Raw genomic sequence first — 26,978 nt, forward strand, 5'->3', positions numbered from 1 at the left:
GGATATAGCCCGATGAACTGTCCATGAAAGACATTGCCTCATAACTAGTAGTAACATCGATCTTCAGATCTGGAATAGGATGCGGGAATTTATCATTGGGACACGCATTATTGAGATCCCTAAAGGCAAGTACACCATAATCTGGCCATTCTTCTTCCTTAAAGGGACAATACTTGAGACCCATATTGGGTATTTAACTTCACGAATAAAGCCAGCTTCAATGAGTTTGTTAACTTCACTTTCAATCAAAGGAACCAAGTCTGGCCTAAAGCGCCTTTGAGCTTGCTTAACAGGATAAGCGCCATTCTTGACTGCAACGTGATAGACTGCTACTTTAGGGTCCAAGCCAGGCATTTCTTTGTAACTCCAATCAAAGACATCCTTAAACTCCTTGAGTAACTCCATATAAGTTCCTTCTTCATCGGTTGCTAGTAAAGCACTTAGATAAGTAGACCTCGGTTCTTCATCAGTGCCAAGGTTTACTTCTTTTAAAGTGTCCACTGTTGGCTTTACCCCTTCTTTAAGTTCAGGCAGAGCATCCTTTGCATTTTCATCTTCTTGAGGGTCCCCATCATTGAAGGATATGTGATAACACGGTGAAACATCCTTGAATTTCTCATCATTTTCCATTAGAGAGGAAACATCATGCTCTCTTTGTGCAGTAACATGATACGAAGAACCCATACATTCTTCGTCTTCGTCACGTTCTCTATTGTAGACCACAATGTATGGCTTTACCTTCAGTACTTCTTTACAGTAAACCACAAGTTTTGTTTGTAGCTTCATTCTAGAAGGAACCAAAATTTTGAAATCATTAGAGATCTTCTGGATTCTAGGCAAAGCGGGTATTTTTTTACTTTGATGATTTCTCTAGAACTTGTTCTGTTTCTGTAATGGACCCAATATTTCAAATACGGAAGTCCTCACAGTTGATTTTCCATGTCGATCAAAGATAAAAGGCCTGTTAGAAGCGGCTGATTCATCTTCTACGTGATATAATTGTTGCTCACCCTTCTTATGGAGATGTGCACTAGTGACGGTTTCTTGTATCCCAAATCTTCATATGGTTTCCTCGTAGTATCTTATGATGGGAGCTTCCCTAACTTTGATGGCTCATTGGGATTGTATACAACTTTTGCAAATAGCCCGTAAGCATTAGGATCAAAACATTCATTTGCTCGCTTTGTAGGGAGTGCCACATTCTGTAAATGATTTTGGGCCACAAACCCTGCAAGTGGCATTGAGGACAACTTTACTGCCTCAATTCGTTTGACCGGAAGAGTTAACCCCTTTAACATATTAGTTTGGAGATCAAATGATTCACCTTCATCTTTCTTCTTTTTAGGGACATATTGGAGCGCATGAATTACTTTCTTACCATAAAACACAATATCCACTCTATAAGATTTATCCGAGTTAGGTTGTACCTCCTCACTTATAGCTTTGGCTTTACCAACAGTCACCTCAGCTCTTTTAGTCATGGACTCATCATTCTTGCCATTCGTGACATCGTCAGGTTTTAGCTCTTTCACAATACTGTTCTTCAAGTAGACATCAGTTAAGTGTGACTCAGCGTCGGTGAATGGCTCGTCATCATCAACTATCTTCTTCTCGACTTCACCCTCGTAGTACTTCAAACATTGATGGTAGGTAGATGGAACCACTTTATTCCCATGTATCCAAGGCCTTCCAAGGAAGACGTTGTATAAAGTCTTTGCATCGATCACATGCAACCATGCACTTGATTGCATATCTTCAATGGTGATCCCCAACCTAATCGTGCTTATGGCTCTTTCCCCCTTTGGTTGAATCCTTGAATCATCACATCACTTTCCGAGAGTTCATTCATGGGAATGGAAAGTTCTTTCACAGTGCGAATTGGCAAGATGTTCACTGAGGATCCTCAATCAACCAAAATTTGATTTACTCTTTCATCGCACATATAGACAACCAAGTACAACGGGCGGTTATGAGGAGAGTCACCTAGTAGAAGATCGTCATTTGTGAACGTAACTTTTTCCTTACAAACATTAACTTCTTGAGGAATAGACACGATGAGCTCTTCTGAAGATGGTGCCTACGGTAGTTCATCATTCTTTTCTTCCTCTTTGCCAGCATAGCAACAAAAGCCCTCATTACCATTATGAAAAATCTTCGTGCGGAACCAACTTGTCAAGAACTCCTCCAAGGTCACTGAATGTCGTGTCTTTTGAGGGTGGTGCACTTCCACTTTTGTCTTCTTTAAATGTTTAACTGGATTTGTTTCCTTGGTCTTTTTACCACCATCTTCCTTATTGGTTGTTTTATTGATTCTTTTTGTGGAATCCTTTTATGGCGCCTACGACGAGTCACCAACGTCCAACCTTCATCATCATCAGGTTGATCAACTTCAACTTTGTTGTTCCCCAGTAATTCTTCATCTTTACTTTCTTTAAAACTACATAATTCATTTGGACTAGATGAACCAAAGGTGATAAAGACTTGGTTTGCACTTGCTTTCTCATCTTCAAGCACGATCTTCTTTTCACAAGCTAAGTCCATAACTTTGTCCTTGAAGACAAAGTACTTATCTAGAGGGTGGCTCACAAGTCGATGGTATTTGCAGTAATTTGGGTCATTCATTCTCCCAGCTTCATTTGGCCACTTCATCTCCGGAAGCTCAATGAGATTTAACTTAAGGAGTTCTTCAAAAATTGTTGGCATATCAAAATCCAGAAATGGTACTCCTTCTCTTGTATTTCTTTTAAAGTCAACTTTCCACTTAGCTTATCTTGAAAAGAAGTGGATTTCGTACTCTGCTTCTTGCTCACCTTCGTCGTGAACTTCACAGGTGATGTGTTGATATTCATAGCTTCTTTGTTTTCAGACTTGGGTACGAACTTACTCCATTTCCTGACTTCTTGCTTGTCATTCCCTTTGCGAGGTTCATAGATGAGTAGACTTTCATTTCTAGCGGAGGCTATGCTCAACTCCATGTCATGGGCACGAGTTGTGAGTTCTTCAATTGCGCTAGGCTTGATACCTTACAAGATGTAGCGTAGTCCCCAATGCATGCCTTGGATGCACATCTCTATGCCAGAAGCTTCACTAAGCTTGTCTTTGCCGTTGAGGCTTGCATTCCTCCAACGATTGATAAAGTTGATAACTGGTTCACCTTTCCATTGATGAGTGTTTGTAAGTTCCACCATGCTCACAGTGCGCCTTGTGCTATAAAAACGATTGAGGAACTCTTGCTCTAGTTGATCCCAGCTATCAATAGATCCTACCTCGAGGTCTTTATACCAATCAAAAGTTTTTCCTTTTAGCGATCGGACAAACTGCTCGACGAGGTAATCTCTATAAGTCCCAGCGTTGTTGCATGTCTCAACAAAGTGTGCCACGTGTTGCTTTGGATTGCCTTTTCCATCAAACTGCTAAAACTTTGGAGGTTAATAGCCAACATGCATCTTCAACATATCGATCCTCGCAGTATATGGCTTTGCGTATGTAAGAGAGGACTTGGTAACAACTTTGTACTTGTTTTTAATAGTTCCTTCAATAAACTCCTTTAGTTAACCGATTGGAATCATCCCTTCAAATGAGACAGGGATAGCCTTAGTCTTGGGGGAGAATTACTCTTTGGAACCTCTGGGAGCTTGCGAGGTGCATGGGTGGATTCTTCTTCCATCAAGATTCCCACCCTGCCCGTTAGTTTGTCAATTCTAGCATCTTGATTTTGCATGCACTTGGTCAAGCCATTGATTGCTTCCGTCAAGTTTGCAAACTGCTCTTCCATAGATAAAGTATTTGTCACCATGGCTTGCTTGATTATTGTGGATGATGGGGAGTAGCATGGATTGTCACACAGATTGATTCTCTAATGGCTCACGCTATGCGGTGTAAGTGGGGAAGATCCATCACTTGAAATATCATCATCTTCCTTCACAACAGAGTTCTTGGATCCAGAGAGGTCAAGAAGAGCTAGAGTTTTCTTGATCTTTTCAATCTCTTCCTCCTTTGAGTACGTTCATAAAGCATCTTGCTCCTTTTGAGGATGACGATTCGAAAACGGGGGTTAAATCGGACGAAACTTGGAGTGCTTGTTTTCCTAAAGACCTTGCTTTGCTCCTCGTAACTGGTCTAAAGCTTCCAAAAGTAACATCGAGGATGTTTTCCACATCAACATATAACCTGGAGTTAGCAGCCTTGGTGGATGTTGATCTGGAGTTGATTTTTTTTAAAGCCATTTCGACGTTCTTGGATTTTGGTGATTGAAAAGAGGAGATGAGAGGTAGAGATTGTTCCACTGGGCATGCCAGAATTTGTAGACAATAAAATTGCATCAGGAAAATAAAATCAAGACAAAAAATATTACAACAAATGTAGTATTTGATTCCAAGTAATATGAGTGTACAATCTCTATGAATCCTCTGATTCTTCTTTCCAATAGTAAATAAATTCAAGGACCTTCAAGTTTGACCTTGAATATATAGTTGTTGCCACAAATGATGATCTTGAATTCAACTAGCATGAACTTTAATTTGAACTCGTATTTCTTGAACCTTGATTTGTTCTTCGTTTTTGAGCTTGAGCTTGATTGCTTGAACTTGAACTTGATTTGCTCTTCGTTATTGAGCTTGAACTTGATTTTTTCTTCGTTCTTGAGCTTAAACTTGATTGCTTGAACTTGTACTTGATTGCTTGAAGCTTGAAACTTGTGGAGGAATTAGCAGCGTTTGATCCACGAGCTCTTTCTTGCTTCTTGTTATAACTTCTGGTGTCTTTTCTGGGTTATGAAGACCCCTATTTATAGTTGTAGAAAGGAGGAGTTATGATAAGAACAAACTCTTTTCGACCAATCAAATTGAAGTGTTACGTGACCGCATTTGATTGGCTAGAACATGTCACGTGCGCATGTGGCGTGATTTCATTGGCCTTTTGATTTGGCTTGGCATGCCTTGTCATAGTGACACGTGGCACGATCCTATTGACTCTTTTGTTGACTTGGGGTGCCACGACATTTGATACGTGGCACCAATCTAGGCCTCTAGGAAGATGGCATCTTGGGCTTGATGAAATAGGCTCATCATTTGTGGCCAAATTAAATGGGTTAGCCCGTGCATTTGGACCTTATATATTAGATTTATATAATTAATATAATTAAATTAGCCCATAATATTTATTTGGACAAATATATTTGATATATAGTCCAAATTATTTGATCGGATTTAATTCCGATAAAATTTACATGCGTACACCCTTAATGAAAAACTTTTATAATCATACAAATATCATGATCCCACAAAATTTTTATCACTAAACTTTTAATACCACAAATTTTAAAGTCTCCATCTTTTTTCTTAAATTCTAGCTCGTCTAAATTCTTTAATTCTCTAATAGGAGTAGAAAAAAGTAACAATAGAAAACTTTAAAACCTTTTTGCTTCGAGAAAATCTCATTTTATACCCATTAATTCCAAACTATTTACCCTTTAATGCCCAGATCCAAACTGTTTACTACTCCTACCTATGCTCCCCAAACTATTTACCCGCCTTTCTTCTTCCTCCTCCTCATTTTACCTTCCTCACTTTATACCAATCGTATATTTTCCCATATAAAAAATAATCCTTGTAAGGCCATCACCAGATGCAAGGCCAAACATGAAGGAAGTTGCTTTGATCATCAATTCTATTAAGGAAAATGATAAGAAATCCTTGTCCATATTCAGCAGTAAGGTCTGATTAATATTTAGATGGTTAGTCCCAACAAGTTCATCCTTGTTTACCCATGCGTTTACATAACTACTATGCCAAGACTTGTCCTAAAGTTGAAATTCTCGTTGGCTCAGTAACCTCCCAGATGTTCAAAGATGCCTGTGCCTCTAGCCCTGCCACCATTCGCCTATTCTTTCATGATTGCTTTGTTGAAGTGGTGCTACTATTTTGAAGATTTATTGTTTGATTTGAGGTGGTGCTATAAAATATTGCTTATAGTATCTTCGAGTAAGCTTCCCACATCTAAATTTTTATGTGTATTTTAATATCCACCATTGTTGGGTTTGAAGCTCAATTTTATTTTTGAAGATTTCTTGTTTGATTCAAAGTGGGTGCTGTTAAATATTGCTTATAGTACCTTCTGGAAGTTCATACTGAAATTTGATAGCATTTGGAGCTGATTTGAGGTGATTGAGATCGAAATTTTTATTTGAAAATCAAAGAAGCACATAGCTACAGTGTACCGCTATGGTATACAATATGTATATAGCTATGCAACAATATACTATTATAGTATACAATATATTGTTATAGTATACTGTAATAATATGCAATATACTGTAACAATATGTTGTAATAGTATACAATATACTATAATAGTATACTTGTTACCCATAAATTCACTTACCTTTTCCCTTTTAATTTGCTTTAAGCTTTTACACAGCGTGAGATAAGGCTGTATTGTGGCCCGGGCCTGGGCTTAAATGGTGCAAAAGACCGTGACGGGCCGGTTCAACACAAAAAAGCCCGTGAGCCCGGGACCGTTAAGCCCGGGACCGGCAAGCGGGCCTGGGCCAGTTCAACCTGGCCCAACGGGCCTAACAGGCTTCAACGGCTATTTTTAAAAAAAAATTAAGAAAATGCCCAACGGCTAGATTTTAAAATCTGACCGTTGGGCTTCAAAATTGGTCCGTTGAGACTTTAAAAAATAGTTATTTGGTCCCCAAACTTTGCTTTAACCCCAAACTTTTTATAATTATACTTTTACCCAATTCTCAACTATAAATACCCCTCCATTCTTTCATTTTTACTCACAAATTCATCAATCTCCCTCTAATTTTTTTCTATAATTGCTTACTTTATTATTGCAATTTCGTGAAAAATTGTGAAGTTGGTGAATTGAAGTATTCAAGTCTTCAAGTCTTCAACGATATTCAATTTTCAAGAAGTTGTTCGTCAATTTGGTAAACGCGTTCCAACTCTTAAGTTTTAATATTATAATTTTGTTAGTTTTATTTAGTATAGTTATACTTAATATGGCATTTTCTTTGAAAAATATTTTTGGTGGTAAGGGTAAGGGAAAATCTAAAATTGGTGAATCTAGTCGCCAAGCTACTACTCTTCCCCCGGCTCCCCGACCCAGACCTGTTACCCGTCCTCCTCCACCTATTATTCTTGATAGTGACAATCCTTATCTTCAATTTTTCGATAGTCAATTTTGCCATGATGTTGCACCGGGTCAACAATTAAATGAAGAAGTTATGAATGCTCTTTATCCTAATGAAACTATCTTTGAAAATGATAAGGAAAATGATGATTTAGATGAAACGCAACCGGATTTAGATGATACACCTACTAGTCCTGTTAATAACTCTACTAGTCCTGTTAATAACCCAACTGATGCCCCACCTGACCCTCCTGTAGTAACCCCTACTTTTAATAGACAACCTTCTAAATGGCCCGAAACATCTCTTGTTTGGCAATTTTTTACTCAACTAAGAGAACAAAATAAGGCTAAATGTAAAACTTGTAGGTCTCAACTAGTTCATAAATTTACTGGAGACCGTAGCGGTACGGGTAGTTTGACTAGACACATAAAGAAACACCCTAGAGATAAAGCTAGATATCTTCAAATGAAAGCTGCGCAAGAGGGGACAAGTGTAGATACTACGGTTAACCCTAGTACAAGTTCAAATCTAGTTCAACCGGGAATTAACACTGTTACCGGTGGAATTTTATATTATGATACAAATAAAGATCGTGAAGAATTGGCAAAAATGGTTACTGTTATGTGCTTACCCTATAGTTTCCTTCTAACCCTCATTTTGTGCATTATATTAGAAGAGTTTTTAATCCTACTTATAAAGGATGGCCTCACGCAACCGTAAAGAGTGATATTTATAAATATAAACATGAATATGAACAATATTTGCGCTATTTATTTACTCATATGGATTGTCGCATTGCTATTACTACTGATATTGGTAGAAGTGGTAATGACTGTGATTATCTAACTGTTACAAGTCATTGGATAGATGAGGAGTGGATAATGCAAAAGCGCATTATTGCTTATAGAATAATTAATTCACGCCACACAGGTAAGTTTATTGCTAACACAGTTGCAGATATTTGTAGATATTTTTGCATTAGAGATAAAATTATGTCGGTTTCAATGGATAATGCTTCTAGTAACACTAACGCTATAGGCTTGCTTACAACTACACTAAATCCTGCATTTAGTAATATTTTTCATGTTAGATGCATTTGTCATATTTACCATTTAATTGTCGGTGCTGGTATGGAAGTTTTAAATGTAGAAATTGAAAAGGTTAAAATGGCTCTTAATTGGCTTTTTTATTCATACCGTAGAAGTAGACTTAGAGACTATTTTAAAAAATGTGATGAATTTGGCCTTAGAGAAAGAAAGGTTCCTAAACCTTGTCCGACTAGATGGAATTATATGTATGAAAGTTTAGTTATTGCATATGAATATAGGAACCCAATAAGCGCAACGTATAATGCTCGTGTAGGTGATGGTGATGATGATGATGATGATCACCTTACAAATCAAGATTGGAGTAATGTTAAAATGCTTGTAGACTTTTTAGAACAATTTCATATTGCTACAAATGAATTATCTGGCCAATATTATCCTACTATTTCTAACTGTTTAGTTTATATTGCAGCACTTGTAGATTTATTTACTCAATTTTCAGAGGGTGGAGTAATTTATCAAGAAGCTATTAATTCTATGAAACCTAAGTTTAAAAAATATTTTTTCCCTATCCCCCTATTTTTGGTGTTCCCTATCCCTATTTTTTCCCTAAGTTTAAAGAAGCTATTAATTCTATGAAAGCTAAGTTTAAAAAAATACTTGTAGAGCGTCTATGAGGGAGAGCTTGGAAAAATCAGTACTCTTCAGAGATTGGATCCGTTCGGAAAGAAGAAATTTTGGAGTTGCAGAATCACAACCGGAGATAGATGAAGCTTATGAAGAAATGCTAGCGGAACTTGCGCAGGATGCTGCTTCGCCCGGAAGCGGTGATGAACAAGCTTCTTTTCCACCACCACCAACGGAAATTCCTCCGGACCTTGAAGGATTTATGAGATTTGTTAGAGATAATACATAGACTAACATGTAACTTGTATTTTGGCACATCTTCCTTAGTTTTTTTTCCTTTTAATGGTGGTATTAGTACCTTGTTGTGCTCATTCCATTGGGGGGAGGAAGACTAAGAAAGATATTGCCATTCTTTGTTAATGTCGTAATAGTAAAATATATAAGACATTCCCTTGAATATTTCTTTGCAATTTATTTTGTGTTTAAATTTGATATAGTATATATATATATTATATATCTAATACATACATATATATATATATATATATATATATATATATATATAAGGCAATACATACTATACATACTATATATACTATATATATTTATATAGCTATATATAAGCAATTTATACTAGTATATACATATATAGTTTACAAGAAAGTGTCTTAGATAAAAAAAAAATAGCCTATATATATATATGTGTGTGTGTGTATATATATATATATATATACACACACACACACACACACATACATACTTATATATATATATAAGGCACTATATATATCTCTAATACATATAAACTATATATATATATAAGGCAATATATATTACATAAGGCAATATATAATTATATATACACATAATACACCCTTATATATACATACTATATATACTATATATATTTATATAGCTATATATAAGCAATTTATATTAGTATATACATATATAGTTTACAAGAAATTGCCTTAGATAAAAAAAAATAAAAAAAAATAAAAGGCAATATATAATTATATATACACATAATACCCCTTATATATACATACTATATATATTTATATAGCTATATATAAGCAATTTATACTAGTATATACATATATAGTTTACAAGAAAGTGTCTTAGATAAAAAAATTAAAAAAAATAGTCCGGAACGAAAAAAGCCCGTTAGGCCCGACCCATTTAGCCCGGGACCATGTGGGCTTAGGACCGCCGCGGGCCGGTTCCACACATTTGGCCCGTTAGGCGCGGGACCGTTTGGCCCGGGACCACCTCAACCCGGCCCGCCTCAGGCCCAGGCCCGTTTAGGCCCGGGCCCGGACCATAATACAGCCTTAGTGTGAGAGGCAAATTGAAAATGCAAAAAAATAAAAAAATATTATATAGTATGTTATATAATGTAACGGTACTCTTACAATTAGATCCTTTTAGAATTTTTTGAAATTTTTATTGACAACTGATATTACTTCAATTTAATAATTGAATTAATTTTTTTTTAACTCTTTGCGTACAATGGTATACCCTGTTGGTATAACTATATACTATACTGGTATCAAATGTTAGTTAATATTTTTTTGATTGTATTAACTACATTTAATTGGTACACAATTTGATTTTTCTTTAGTGATAATATAAAAAAAAGAATAATAAAAAATAGTAAAAATAATAAATGAAATTAGATTATGAAGGGAAAAAGAATATAAAAAAAAGTTAAATGAAATTAGAATAGGAAAAAAGAAAAAAATAACAAGAAAACGAAAAAAAAGAAAAGGAGAAAAGAAAAAGAAAAGGAAAGAAATATAGAAATAAAAAAAAATTTGAGAATAAAGAGGAAATTCCTCACAAAATTTACAGAAATGTAATTAGCTTGTGGGTAAGTGGTTAGACAAGCAATAGTTTTGTTGTTACGGTTAACGGTGTCAAAACCACTTTTTGCCTTGGGAGTAGATCGAACCAAAGAAACAAAAGCTCATCTGAGTTCCAGTTGAAACTTGAAAGTTTATACCCAAATTAAAATGATCGCCGCAGAAAACAGCCCCACCACAACCGGCGCCACCGGGACAACCACCGTAGACGGCGGCGGAAACGACGGCCTTGTTCTTTCAACCACCGAGACCATACATTCGTTTCTTGCCGGAGCTTTGTCGGACGTCGAACTCTCCGATGACCTTAGAGAACTCGCATCCTCCCTATGCGATCATCCCACATTACCATACAAGCATCTGAGGTCGATTTGGATCTGTTCTAACTCATCAACACGACCCGATCTAATGGTCATGTTATTCGGATCCAATTTCGTGTTTTCCAGCCCAAAGCCTAGAGAGAAAAGCGAAGAACTCAAAGCTCGGTTGAGGAAACTGGAGGAAGCTTCGGAGAGAAAAGCGTATGATGAATTGGTGAAAGATATTACTCCTAAGAAAGTTGTCGATGAACCCTTTTCTTCTTACAAAGATCAAATGGGCTTTGGTAAGTTCTTTTTTTTTTAGTGCTCTATTGGCCCATAAGAAATCTGTTAGCATTCATTTCTTAATCGAATGATATCCTTTTTCTAATGATAAGATATTTACAAAGTTTGGTTTGATTTTGAGTACACTATAAATAAATAAATAAATAATGGATAGTTTAGGGATTTCTTTTTTCTAGGAAAGTGAACATAATTTTGATTATTTGAAAGATAGAAATTACGGCAGTTAAAGTGAAAGTTGGACTGTTGGAGTAGATTTAGTTGGGGATATAAAAAATTGTCTCCTATTTCCTGTAGCTGATGTTTGTATTGCTAGAATAAGATGATGGCTCAAGAGCATTAGCATGGGTTAGTTGGATTTTGATTGAAGGTGTTATTGCTGATGCAATTCATCATTTTATGAGATGAATTTGGTTTAAGGCTCACTAATGTCTACACACAGGTGGTGAAACACCCCTTGAGTGGACAAGAAAGGAAGGATTTTTTGGTACAACCTTCAATTTCAGACCCAGGAGTCGACTTCCAATCAGTGTTGTCAAACAAGCCAGAAACTATATGAAAAACAGGCCAGAGTGTTTTGGGTCGCTTAGGCAGCGCTTCAGTTCAGATTGGTGCTGAGATATGCGAAGTGGGCATCACTGACTGACTGATGTTCTTATTATGGGAAATAGGCCTAATTGGCGGGTGTTTTTGAATTTAGCATTTCAAGTTCCTTGCTGTAAAACCAATATTGGAGTAGGCTTCTTTGATAACATGGGACTGCACATAGTGATGATTAGTTTATAGTATCCCAGTGCCCATTATAACCACCTGAGGTTGGAGGAAGGATAAATGGATCCATTGGTGTTAAATTAGCACTAGAGATGTTGGATGGAGAGGGAGTACAAAATGGAAAATCTTGAAACTAGGGATGAAATTGTTAGTTTCAACATGAAGAGGATGCATCAAGTACCAAGAATTTGTAAATGAATTGCTCTTCTTTTTTGTTTTCTTTTTTTAAATGAGTTGCTAACTCTTGATTTCAAATTTAAAAGGAACTTCTTCTTCTCTTCTTTTTCTTTATTTTGCTTTTGTTTTTATGACAAGTCTTTGCCTAGTTTTGTTTTAGTCAATGCCTGCACCCATGCTTGCTGCATAGAGTATGATAACTTATGAATGTTTTTCTTTTCTGCTTTTGAAGTTTATATTTGTGAAAGATAAAACAAGAGAAAAGAAGAGAGATAACTGCTATTGAATTGATTGATGAATGCGAGGGCTTCCTATAAAGTGGATACATGAAATTGGATTGTTTTCCTAATTAACGGAAATAGTAATTGTGAAAAATTCATTAAGAATATTCTCTACAATATTTTGTACAATTATGACATATAGAATTAAATTTGGAGACATTCCAACATATAGTTGCATTAGTTCTCTTGACTTTCAATGCGGACTATCAATTTTATGGTGGTGAAGCAACTTGATTTTGTGAAGTGAAACTGGCATGCCGAGTCGAGTATCTGAAAAAAAGTTGTTCCTAAAGAAGCAGTTATTTCAACAATATCGTTGCCGAAATGTGATAAAAGAAAAATAAAATTGAGTTGGTACCATCATCAAGTAGATCTGAATGACGGCGGTGCTACTATGAATCGATGTAGCGTAATTGAGAATGAGGACATGCACGATGCCAACTTTACTTGATCATTTACAAAGACAAGCATGCTGCTAGCTTGACTGAATAATGGTAGCTGACAGTTGACGGTGTTGAAAACTTGAATGTGCAATAACATGACATTAACTGTGTGACTGATGACATGGTACTGATGGGACAAAAGTAGACCACTGACATGACGGGGCAAAATACTTGACAAATCATCTTTACTGATGAGTGATGACATAGTCATAAACAAAATGAATTTTTGACTTGTCAGGTAGGTAATGTAGACCAATAATATCAGCACTACGATAAAAATTAATAGTACATGTGACTCGTGAGCCAATGTACCAGTAGAGACTTGAGCTCTCTGGCTGAATGTGTGAGCGAGTGTGGAGAAATTTGAAAATGAGAGTTTAATATTGTGTATAACAAAACGAACCTTTATGATGTTAGAATTGGGTCGAATGATGGAGAATATCAAAGAAAAACATGACAAGAGATGTGGTATCACTGGATTGATCATCGGAAAGAAATAAGAATGATAAACTATAAAAGAACTTTGAATGACACCTCTGTGGTAGGCAAAAGCTACTTAGATCTCTTGCAAGATCGTAGAATCTTTGCTACCATGTGAAAAGAGAGAACATGAGAGAAAATTCTCATTGAATTGAGTGACAACATTGGAGCTTATGATGTAGAAAATTTTAAAATAGAAAACTTCCCTGATTATTGGGATTCCTTATTTTGGAACAATTTTTGGGATCATTTGATGTAATATATTTTCACATTTAACCTGTACATATAGAATAAAGTAGACACATTCTAGCATAACTGCTTCGGTTCTCAACTTTTAACAATGATTTCACATTTTTCTGAGAAAAGGTAAGTTTTATAATTTTAACACAAAATGTGCTTCAATACTAATAAAGATAATCCAGTCTCCATATCTTTATCTATCCAATACAGCGGGGATTCTAATGTATCTAACAAAGATTTTACTTCAGTAACAAATTCTTCTTTCCATTAAAAAGAAAGACAAAAATATACAGTTGTTGGAGCTGTTTTTTTTTTTTTTTTAAAAACATCTAGCATTCGTTCTCCAAATGGTCCATCAGATTGTAGCTGATATGGTACACCATCATCTCTTGTACGCCATCATCTCTTTTGCAACTATTACAGAAAGCATGCTACTTCCAACGGTGCTTTTGTTCTCCATATGTTCCTCCATGGCCAGGTGTTAGGTCTGCCTTCACCAACAGTCAAAAACTAATAGTAAGAGCTTACAGTAAATGAACTTGAGCTATGCATCTTCCAAAATTCCTTTCATCATTGCTGGACAAGGTTTGAAAAGGCTCCAATTATCTAATAAAATCTGTCGTCCTGTTTATCTCCCTGTTCCGCTCATTCTGGATTCTGCAATTGTTGATTTCACATTCCTCCTTAATGAATGTAGTACTTGCGGACTTGACCTATTGTTTTTTCAGCTGATTATTAGATAGAATAGAGGCTTTGGAGAAAAAGTCCTCCTAAAAAATGTGATGTGTCCTTTTTAGAACTTGGCCTCTTGCTTGTGTTAATCTGTGTGTCCGCATGCGCGTTTTGTTGCGAAAGCCAGTGCATATTCTGTTTCCTCATCTTGCTACTTTATTGAGTACTGCGGCAATTCTTGGGAGAAGTTACTGACTGTTATTTCATCAGTTATTTAAACTATACAATTCTTGGGAGACGTTCTAGTACTGACTGTTATTTCTCAGGTTATTTAACATTAAAATCAAATCCCTTAAGCTGCCTTCTTATGAAGTGTATCATATCACTTGATTTGCTAATGTCAATTGTGAGTTGATACAATTGCTGCATCCTGATTTGACCATGTGACTCTGAGAGAGTCCGTAGTGAACTAGGTACCGCTAACTTGTAGCTTGTGTACATGAGCTTATAGTCTGTGTTCTCTACCAACTTAGAGTATTTCATTTTTTTGCTTTTCCGCTCTTTCAGGTTATGTTCTCTGTTAGCCTGTTAGGTAGATTCTTTAGAATTAACAAGATGTTGATTTGCAGTTTAATTCTCACTTTCTCAGTAGTTCTGGTCCGTTGGCGCAGGTTTACATGTCACTCTAATGATGTTCACTGGCTATCTGGTGGGATATTATGCATTCAGGGCATTATTTAGTCACAGTCCAGCAATGGTAAGTTCTTGTGTTGAATTAGTCATGACTTCATTTGATACAGGCTCTATATGTGGGAGCAACCAAAGTCTTCATTCTGTTTTTGTCTTTTACTCTGGTCCTATCTATTGAAGTTTAATTGCTATTTCTCTTACTCTTTTTTCAGAGTGCTGCCGGAGGCATTCTTGGATTGGTTGGTGGCATGCTTGTTGAGACACTTCTCTTTATTATTAGAACTTCGAGTCAAGATAGAAAACCTACTAAAAAATCCACTTCTTTCTTTCGAAGCAGAAAAAGAATCAGTAGGCTTCATCACAAGAAGTTGTTCCTTTCTAACTTTCTGAGAGGAGTAAATCTTTCTTTTCTTTTCTTGATAGTTTATTTATTTCTCCGCATGACTTTTTATGTTGTAAAAATCAGAGTGACAAGCCATGCCCATAAAGTATTCTTCCCCCTTCCTCTTTAAGTCATGTTGAATTGTTTCTGCTCTTACAAGCTGCGTATCTTAAAAATACACAGGAGTACTTATTGACCCAAAGGATGATAAAAGCATCTATTTCAGTTACGAAAACTGTAGTACCCTTGCCGTCTAATGATGGTGGACAAGTTTAAAGTATGAGAGTTAACTATTCAATTTTAATAGTATTAAATTGTGTATCAACTCCTTTTCAGCGAAAAATTATGTATTTAAGTTTAAATTTCTTATAATCAGAATTACTTGAGATGTTTGGAAAATTCACCAACAAAGGTAGAATTATTTGATTATTCAAATAATATTAGTGTTATATGAAGTAGGATACAGTTATTAGTAAGTATGTTTTAGGAGGTAACCACAAAAGAGGCGAATTTCCTGGGATACTTGCATTCGAGCCAATAACTTTTGGGTGCGAGTAGAGGTGACAAAATGGTTAAAAGAAAATAGTTATCCACCCATATTATCCATCAAAAAATGAGTTGGATAATGAACCATTTATAAAAGGGTTGAATATGAATAAAGAACCATATTATCCACTTAGAAAATGGCTAACCAAACGGATAACCAATGGAAAACTAATGTATTTAACTTTTACATTTGTAAAGCCTCAAATTGAAGTTACTCAAGTTTGGAAGACTAGGAATTCTCTCATAAGTGATCATATTTAAGAAGCCATGGATAATATCCATATCCATATTATCCGCCGGATAAACCCGTTTTTATCCGTCTCAAATACGGGTTTGGTCGGATAATTTTTCCGTTTTTTTAAATTATCCGTTTTAACCTGCTCATATCTAACCCGACCCGACCCGCCCGTTTGCCACCCCTAATTGTGAGAGTATAATATCTCCTAACACCCTCACCATTGTCATCTGTTGCTGCTAAACAATCAGCTGTTCCTTAATTTCCTTCTAAAAGGAAATGAACAAGAGGTGAGGTGACCAATTAGGAAGATGCAGAATGTTACAGAAGCCAATGTTTCCAAATACTCCAACTAAATGAGAAAGAGAGCGCTCAGAAGTTGGTTCAAAGACTATCACAAGAAAAGAGTATCCCTCTGCACAAAGACCATTTCATCTAAGGCTCCCTTGTTGGATTGTTGTGTCGACGAATCTACAAAATAAAAGAGTATCTTGGTGCACTGGCTGAAGCACTTGTCCTTGTACCTTGCGAAAGAGTATAATCTTGTAATGACCCAATTGATCGTTTTGAGCATTCGTATTTCGTTCTGTGGTTTGAGGTCTAGAGTAGCTTCATATGATATATTATGACTTGTGTGTATGATTGGTTTCAATATTCGAGAAGTTGGGGATTGATTTAGAAGAGAAATTTTCACTTTTGAAGGCTTAACGTTGAAGAGTTGACCAATGGTTGACTTTTGTGTAAACGGTCCCAGATTCGCGTTCTGATGGTTCTAATAGGTTCGTATGGTGATTTTGGACTTAGGCATATGCACGGATTCGTATTTGGATATTTCTAGAAGGTTTTTGGCTCTATTTGGCAAAAATTGAAAATTTGAAGGTTTGGAAAGCTCATACGTTTAACCGGGAGTTGACTTCGATGTTATCGAGCTGGGATTGTTGTTCCGGGAGTTTGAATAGGTTTGTTATGTCATTTGGGACTTGTGTGCAATATTTGGGTTCATTCCGGATTGGTTAGACTTGAATCAAACGTTTGATTTGAAGTTGGAATTTTATAAAATTAAAAGAGTGACCTTGATCGACGATTCTTGGTTTTGATATTATTCGTGGTATTTTGAACCCTTGGATAAGTTTGTATTAGGTATTGAAACGTGTTGGATGGACTGGACGGGGTCCCATGGGGTTCAGGTGTTATTCGGGAAGGTGTTTCACACCATCTCTGGTTGTGTTGTATTGCTGTTTTTTCTGGTGTATCTGTTGAGCATCGTGTTCGCGGTTAAGCTTCCGCGTTTGCGGAGAGGAAACATGGCAGGCATAAATTTGTGAATCGCGTTCGCGATTTGGAGACCGAGTTCGCGGAGTGATGGAAGAGGTCGGGAAGCAGGCTAGCGTATTCGCAATTGGTTCTCGTATTCGTGATGAGGTGAGACCAGACGACCTTCACGTCCGTAGGTTATAGCTAGGTCGCGTTCGCAAAGAGATTTTTTGGAGGCATGGTTAATTTGGCTTACGCGAACGCTTGAAGTCAGCCGCGATCGCGAAGGGTACTCCTGGAGTAGTTGTATTAGATTCTATTTTCGAACTTGGAACTCATTTTACCATATTATGAAATTGGGAGCTCGGGTTGAGGTGATTCATGAAGCAATTTTCACCCACTTGGATTGGGTATGTATTTTTTACTCGAATGTGATTATTATACATGATTCCGTCTTTGGTTTTGGCATTTTATTGATGAATTTAAAAGAGAAATTGGGGGTTTTTGTCAAAACTTTTCTAAAGTGAATAAATGGGTTTTGAACATCTTCGGAGTCGGATTTGGCTGAAACTTGTATGATTGGACTCATATTCGAATGGGTATTGGAGATTTGTTAGTTTTGTCGGGTCCTGGGGTACGGGCCTCGGTTGACTGTTTTGTTGACTTTGAGTATTTGGTTAAAGATTCGATCTTTATCATTTGGGTTTGATTCGTATGCCATCATTTGTTGTTTCTGAGTTGCTTTTGGCTAGATTCGAGCAGTTCGGAGGTCGATTCGCGGGGGAAGGCATTTTTAGAGTATTTATTGAGCTTGTTTGAGGTAAATATCTTAGCTAAACTTGGTTTAAGCACTAGTTGTCTGAGTTATTAGTGATAACTACGTGCTATGGGTGGTGCACATGTGAGGGGTTGTGTCCATGTGCGTGCACCGGGGTATTATCCATGCTTGGGATAGTGCTTAGGCTATGATATGACTTGAATTGATTGCTAAGTCTCATGATATTATGTTTTTGATGTTTGTACCCCTTTGTGAGCAACTTGGATCATGTTAGAGGTTACATATAGGTTTATCTCCTGATTGAACATGATAACTGCTATTTTGTGATGAAATTGCCTAGTTTGAGCTATGGTAGTATACTTCGCACAAGCATACACCTTAGCATGTCATTTATATCAATCCATGAGTATGTAATTGGATATTCATTGTTCATGTATATGTATTCTTGTATATATGCTTTTTGTGTCATATGGACTGGACATACAGCACGTGAGTGGTCCATGCGGATCCGAGTTAGTATAGCACGTGAATTGTCCATGCGATTATTATGACAACACATGAGTTGTCCATGCAAATGTTATTAATGGCACGTGAGTTATCCGTGCGGTTATTATTATTTGCACGTGACTTGTTCGTGCAGTTGTTATTATTGGTATGTAAGTTCCGTGCAACACGTGAGTTGTCCGTGCAGTGTGTGGATAAGGATCCATCCCCCTAGGGTCACCCTCTCATATTTCTCTCTTGATGATGTACACACAGGTTGTGAGAAACCGACTTATTTCTGGTTGTTGTGAATTTTGGTAAAGTTGATCATTGGTTGGACCTTGCTTCGCTTATCTATTTGCAAACTCCTTGGATGTATACATAATATTTCTGTATATCTTCTCTATATGCTATAGCTCTAGAATGTATATATGCCTTTATGCATTTCTTCCCTATATGCTACCTTACTTGATGAGATAAGACACTGTACATATCTTATCTTTTAATCACACATATCTTCTCTATATTCACTTGTTAAAGGATTAGTTATTATTTCACGAATATCTTCTCTATATGCAATTGTGGAAGGATTATTAGATACTTTATGCATATCTTCTCTATATGCAAGTTTGATGATTTAATGATATTGGGCACATATTTAGCACATTATCTCTTTGTGCACCTATGTAGTTTTATCTGTATTATATGACTGGATTGCACCATTGCAGTGAACTCGTGAAATTCAGGAATTAAACATGTTATTAGCGAGTATCATTAATAATTCTTGCCACTACTACTATCACACCCCAACCCCGGGAGGTGCGACCGGCATGCGACGCCTAAGGGCTCGTGCGAGCCGACGTTCATGCTTACACCTATTTAATCATGACCTAGGCCAATGAGGCGTCCAAGTAGTAATACTGGAAACTTAAAATGTATAGAGCTGACTGAGAAAGAAACATTAAATACATACAACTTCACAAGTGTTATCAACATGGTCATAACCTGGCCTTACATACAAGCAAACACTAGTCTGCAAGCCTTTAAGGGTTCCAATAGAATACATATATACACAACTTGGTCGGGACATGGCCCAACAGTACCCAAAATATTTAGAACATATGCTTCAGTACCTATTGACTTCTGAATAGCTACTCCAAAGGAGTGGAGTGCAGCGATCAATTAGCTAGAACGGACACCCTATTGGAGAGGGACGTCGCCAGGTCTAACTGTATCTGTGGGCATGAATACAACACCCCAAGAAAAAAGCGTCAATACGGAAAATGTACTGAGTATGAAAGACTAAGAAAGCATGTAAATCAAAGACATGACATATGAGGTATGAATACATCATTTCAACCTAAATACCGAAGACCAGCCACCGAGGACGCAAACTGTGGAAACCATAAAACTTAAAAGTATGCGAGCTTTATACAAGGTTAAGCCACTAATGGGAACTATGCATTAAATATAATATAATATTACTCAGCCACTCTTTGGGTATATCATTCATATCGTACCCGGCCTCGTAGAGGACTTGGTAAAGTTTATTTTTTCCATCACATCATACCTGGACTTAGGAGGTCTCGATTATACCCGGCCTCGAGAGATCTCGGTCATACCCGGCCACATAAGGGATTGGTTACGTCTTATATCACTTTATTCCGTACCCGACCTCATAGAGAGCTCAGTCGTACCTGACCACTCAAACACATCATTGTACTCGGCCACATAAGGGCTCGATAGTATTTTGCATTGTATCTCTTCATACCGAATTGATTAGTGGTTGCACAATAGGTGTCGTACCAGGCCGTCTTTAGCGCGGCTTGGTAGAGTAAAATATACACACACACATATAACTACAATGCAATATCAATTTCAAGAGATATAAGTTTAAACTCAGAATGAATCACACGTTCCAACCTCAGGATACCATTGAGAACATTTTAGACTTGAAAGAAATGCTACCGGCAAGAATGTACAAAAACAAAAACAACGATATTGAGAAGGACTCAGAGCTACTAAGTCTTATAATGCAAAAACCCTATAGAGGGAGGGAGAGACTTACACCCACTTATGCCAAGAAAGAAAGTTTTCCTGCATACCTTGTTGAAGAGCTAGCTACGTTTTCCTGAATTTCCTATGATTTTGTGGTGATTAACTCAGCATGCAACATGTATTACAGTGAAGATCTAGATCTTCTTCACACTAAATCCAAATAGAACCGCCTTCTAATTCAGTTTAGTCTATTTTGGAAATTCAAGAGGAGTTTTGAGAGTGTTTTCGGGTGAGTTACAGTGGGTGATACTCCTAGAATGTCACGATCGAAAATCCCAACCCGTCGTAATGGAGCCTAACACTCTTTCTAGGAAAGCCGAACATAGCAACAAAGAATGAAAATAATAGAATCTAAAGAAATAACATAAGTCAAAAACCTCAACATAACAAAATACCGCTAGTATATGATAAATCCCCTTAGAAACTAGTAAATATAGAGTCATGAGCTCTACCATAGAATACAAGTTTGAAAGTTGAATAACAATACTGTCTGGACTAAAAACAATAGTACATAAGAAAAGAGAAGCCAAGACTGCTGGCGAAAATGTAGCTCTACCTCGTCTCTCGATGCTCAGCTCAACAAGAAACTCCGCTACTGATAATTGGTACTAACACCTGGATCTACACAATTTAGTGTATAGTGTAGCATGAGTACAACCGATCCAATGTACTCAGAAAGTATCACATCTAACTTCGGCGAGGTAAAAAAAACAAGAATTATAAATGATACTTACTATAACCTGTACAATTTTATAAATCCAACAAGCACAGAACATTAATTTATTCAAGTATAAAGCATATAAGGGACTATTTGTGTGCACGTGTACAATTGCTCAAAGTTTATATTAAGTCAAAGATACATCATATAAAGATGATATGCTGATAAATCAGGTAATTAACCATGGAAATTGCAAGTAAAGATGAAATGCAAATCCAAAACAAATACTTGCTAGATTTTCCTCAACCTTTCCATATTCATACCATACTACTAATTAATTTCCTCAATGTCCGCATGTACACCATCAAGAGAGAAACATGAGAGGGTGACCCTAGGGGGATGAATCCATATCCACATGCAAGCACGACCAATACAACGTGTTACCAGCCTGGTGTGGTCCGAGGATCAATATCACAATCTGCCCACCATGGTCACAGGCATAATAGTGCAATCCGCCCGGCATGGTCATAGACATAACAACACAATCAGCCCGCCATAGTCACATGAATAACAACACAATCCGCCCTACATGGTCGCAGGCATCCAGTCCAAATCATATCACACATAAGCAAATATACAAGAATACATGTATATGATCGATGAATAGCACATCTCATGATCTTGGACTAGTATAAATGACATGCTAAAGTGTAGGCATGTGCAAAATGTTCTATCATAGCTCAAATTGGCAATTTTTCCAAAGAAATAGCATTTATCAAGTTCATTCAGGAAATTAGCCGCTATGTAACCTCAAGCATGGCTCATATAGTTCACAACAAGGTTACAAATAAGAAAAACCTCATAGCTTAAAGCTTAACAATCAATTCTAGGCATATCATAGCCTAAGCACTAACCCGAGCACGAATAAATACCCCAGTGCTCGCATGTGGGCTTAAACCACACACATATGCGTACCCATAGCACGTAGCTATCACAAATAATTCAGCCAATTAATGACTCAACCAAGTTTAGATAAGATACTTACCTCAAGAAAGCCAAATTACTCCTCTAACAAGCCTTTCCCGCGCATATCAACCTTCGGACGACCTGAGTCTAGCCAAATCAACTCACTATAATCAATAGAAGCCAAAGGAATTGATTCCAAATGAGAAAGCTAAGATCTTTAACCAAAATTAAAAAGTTAACCAAAAAAGTCAAATCCTGGCCCGCACCTTGGAACCTGATAAAATTCACAAATTCTGAACACGTATTCGATTAAGAGTCCAACCATACCAAAATCATCCAATTCTGACCTCAAATCGACCTTCAAATCCCTATTTTACACATTAGGAAAGTTTTTTCTAAAATCCCTAATTTCTCCAATTCAAATAACCAATTAAATGATAAAAATAAAGATGGAATCATGAGTTATCGACAAATCCGAGTCGAAACACTTACCCCAATCCAAATTGTAAAAATCCCCTCCCAAATCGCCCAAAATCGAGCTCCACAACTCAAAATATGTTAAAATGGACCAAACCCTCGAAATAGAGTACTATATAATCTACTCAAGTACTATTCATCGCAAATGCGGGACCCTTTGCATTAGCATCCTCCACCTCGCGAACGCGATAAAGAAAATTCCCAAACCATCACGAACGTGGCCCGGACCATGCGAACGTGTAGGCTAAATTTCTCCCAGCACTTGGCTGCTTCGCTAACGTGAAATTTCCATTGCGAACGCAAAGAAGGGCGACTTTCCATACCCTTCACGAACGTGACCGCCTTGTCGCGATCAAGAAGAAGAAAACCAAAGCTGAGGCATCAACAGCCCAAAAATCAAGGTGAAATGGTTCGTAGCCCATCTGAATCATACCCGAGGCCCCGGGGACCCCATTCAAATATACCAACAAGTCCTAAAATATAATACGAACTCGCTCGAAGCCTCAAATCACATAAACAACACCAATACCACGAATCGCACATCGATTCAAGCTTAATAAACTAATAAATTTCCAACTTCTAAAACTAATGCCAAATCATATCAAACCAATTCCGAATGAGCTCAAATTTTGCATACAAGTCATAAAGGATACAACAGACCTATTCCAGCTGCCGGAACCGAAATCCAAACTCAATATCGATAAAGTCAACTCTCGGTCAAACCTCCCAACCTTCCAAACCTTCAACTTTCCAACTTCCGCCAAAAAGCCTCGTACCAACCTACAGACCTCTAAATCAATATCCAGACATACGCCTAAGTCCAAAATCACCATAAGTAGCTATTGAAACCATAAGAACTCCACTCTAAAGTCGTCTACATAAAATTCAAACTTCGGTCAACTCTTCCAACTTAAGCTTCCAACCTTGGGACTAAGTGTCCCAATTCACTCTGAATCATCCCCGAAACCAAACAAACCACCTCGGTAAGTTACATAACTACAAATGAACAAGAAGAAGCAATACATAGGTGAACGAGGATCCAATACAAAAAATGACCGGCCAAGTCGTTACATTCTCCCCCTCTTAAACAAACCTTCGTCCTTGAACGGGTCTAGCATCATACCTGTAGTCTCAAATAGGTATGGATATCTGCTCCATAGCTCCCGCTTGTTGTCCCAACTAGCCTCCTCGACTAGTTGACCTCTCCAATGAACTTTACTGATGGTATATTCTTCAACCTCAACTTTCGAACATACTAGTCCAAAATAGCCACCGGCTCCATATCATAAGTCAAATCATCATCCAGCTGTACCGTGCTGAAATCCAAAATATGTGACGGATTGCCATGATACTTTCGTAGCGTAGAAACACGAAACACTAGGTGAACACTTGATAAACTAGTTGGCAATGCAAGTATGTAAGCCACCTCTCCCACTGTCTCAAGCACCTCAAAAGGGCCAATATACCGAGGGCTCAGCTTGCCCTCTTTCTGAACCTCATCACACCCTTCATTAGCAAAACTCTGAGCAACTTCTTTTCACCCACCATATATGCAACATCACGAACCTTTCGATCAACATAACTATTCTGCCTAGATTGTGTTGTATGAAGCCGATCCTATATCAACTTGACTTTCTTCAAGGCATCCCGAACCAAATCAATGCCCAACAACATAGCCTCCCCTGGATCAAACCAACTAACTAGAGAATGAAACATCCTCCCATACAAGGTCTCACAATGAGCCATTTGAATACTCAATTAGTAGATGTTGTTGTAGGCAAACTGTGCAAGCGGTAAGAACCGATCCCATGAACCCCCGAAGTCCATAACGTAGGCGCGTATCATATCCTCCAAGATCTGAATGGTGCATTCAGACTGACCGTTCGTCCGGGGATAAAATGTCATACTGAGTAGCAACAACCTTCTGAATCGGCAATACACCTGGTGTTTGAAGTCCCTGAACTAGCTGCTCTGGAGTATGGGCGACATGAGTCTGGGAACCTCCCCCGGCCTATGAAGTGGCCGGTATAGCTAGAACCGAAACTGCCTGAGCCAGGCTCGTGCATATAGTCAAAATCCGGGCTAAGGCCTCCTGAAGGCTAGGAATAATAGTGGCACTACTGGTGCCTGAGCTGGTCCCATCGGCTCATCAATATATGGTACATGCTCCTTAGCTGGAACAATTGGTGGCTCTACAAGTTCTGCTCTGGCTGTAGTATGAGCCATGCCTCAGCCTCTACCCTGACCACGACCTCTCGCAGCCCTAACTGGTGGTCGTCTACCAGATCCAGTTGCACATGTCCTCACCATTCGTGAGAGAATCAAATAGTCAAGTCTCAAACTTCAAAAACAACAAATTTTCATGATAGGAATGCAAGAAAGTGAAGTTTCCTAATAGTTCGGCAACCTCTCGAAGATAAGTACAAATGTCTCTTTACCGATCCGCAAGAATCTACTAAACCTGCTCGTGACTTGTAAAACCTATGAACTTAGGGCTCTGATACCAACTTGTCACGACCCAAAATCCCAACTCATCGTGATGGCACCTAAGACCTTGCTAGGCAAGCCGAACATAGAAACAAAGAACCAAAATAACAAAATTTATAGAAATAACATAAGTCTAAAACCTCAACATAACAAATTTTCGCTAGTACATGATAAATCCTCCTAGAAACTGGTAAATATAGAGTCATGAGCTTTATAACATAATACAAGTTTGAAAGTTAAATAATAATATTGTATGAACTAAAAACAATAGCACATAAGAAAGTCAAGATTGCGGGCAAAAATGCAGCTCTACCTTGTCTCTCGACACTCACCTCAACTAGCAACTCCGCTACTAATAACAAGTACCAACATCTAGATCTACAGAATTAAGTGCAGAGTGTAGCATGAGTACAACCGATCCAATGTACTCAACAAGTATCATATATAACCTCGACGACGTAAAATAAAAAGGAATTATAAATGATAATTGCTATAACCTATACAACTTTATAAATCCAACAAGTACAGAGCACTAATGTGATCAAGTATAAAGCACATAAGAGACTATCTGTGTGTCCGTGTACAATTACTCAAAGTTTCTATTCAGTAAAAGGTACATCATATAAAGATGATATGCAGATAGATGAGGTAACTAACCATGGAAATTGCAAGTAAGTAGGAAATGCAAATCCAACAAACATTAGCAAAATTTTCCACAGCCTTTCCATATCCGTACCAAACCACTGGTCAGTTTTCCTCAATATCTACATGTACACCATCAAGAGAGAAATGTGAGAGGGTGACTATCACGGCCCCAAATTTTCACCTTATGATGTCGTGATAACACCTAGTCGCTAAGACTAGGTAATCCTAACATTCATTGATAACTTAGTAGAAATAACAAACTGAGATAATAAAATAAACCGATAAAGCTCATAATAACTCCTAAATGGAACATCAACAACAAAATCCCCAAAACCAGTGGAACTGAATCATAAGCTCTACAGAATACTCTAAAATATCTAATAAAACACTATCTGATAAAAGGATAAACAATAATGAGAAGATAACAGAAGGTGACTCCGAGGCCTGCAGACATCGAGCAGGAATACCTTGAAGTCTCCGAAAGGATAAATCAACGATCAATGGTGTCCGACACAAGAAGATGTACCTGTATCTGCATAAAAATGTACAGAAGCGTAGAATGAGTACACCACAATGGTACCCAGTAAGTATCAAGCCTTACTCCGGTAGAGATGTGACGAGGCCGGTCCAGATGCCTACTAGGATAAGATAAACTGAACAGAGTATAATATAGACCATTAACGGAAAATGAGGAAATGAATGATAATAAAGCATTACAATAATGTCGACTAATAACAAAATTTAAGGCAAGAAAGGAAATAAGAAGTGAACCCATGATGAGAACAAGAAGTAAGCAAATACGGGCAAATACAAGTAAGACCATAAAGAAAACAACAAGAACTGTTTAACCAACACGCCTTTGTAACATGGAATGTACAACAAGAATCACATCTGAGGTACCACACCTCATATTCACATTTCACAATCTCAATCACAATCTTTCCTTATATCGCCGTGTAAGCCATACATAAAGATAT

At 37.4% G+C, this 26,978-nt stretch overlaps 1 protein-coding gene across 1 annotated transcript; it reads left to right on the forward strand.

The window, feature by feature from the left end:
• Nucleotides 1–10,669: 10,669 nt before the first annotated feature.
• Nucleotides 10,670–15,739, forward strand: LOC107771079 (uncharacterized). Its single transcript, XM_016590403.2, has 3 exons — nt 10,670–11,280; nt 15,014–15,099; nt 15,245–15,739. Exons 1-3 carry the CDS (start codon nt 10,830–10,832, stop codon nt 15,542–15,544), a joined length of 837 nt encoding a protein of 278 aa, XP_016445889.2. The 5' UTR covers nt 10,670–10,829; the 3' UTR covers nt 15,545–15,739.
• The last annotated feature ends 11,239 nt before the right edge of the window (nt 15,740–26,978 follow it).

Source organism: Nicotiana tabacum, chromosome 1 (genome assembly GCF_000715075.1).
Source record: "Nicotiana tabacum cultivar K326 chromosome 1, ASM71507v2, whole genome shotgun sequence".
NCBI lineage: Eukaryota > Viridiplantae > Streptophyta > Magnoliopsida > Solanales > Solanaceae > Nicotiana > Nicotiana tabacum.

Excerpts from the sequence above, each read along its gene's own strand:
- LOC107771079 (XM_016590403.2), top strand. The coding sequence starts at position 10,830 with ATGATCGCCGCAGAAAACAGCCCCACCACAACCGGCGCCACCGGGACA. Across the intron at positions 11,281-15,013 it reads CAAAGATCAAATGGGCTTTG|GTTTACATGTCACTCTAATG; the intron begins GTAAGTTCTTTT and ends CCGTTGGCGCAG. Across the intron at positions 15,100-15,244 it reads TTAGTCACAGTCCAGCAATG|AGTGCTGCCGGAGGCATTCT; the intron begins GTAAGTTCTTGT and ends CTCTTTTTTCAG.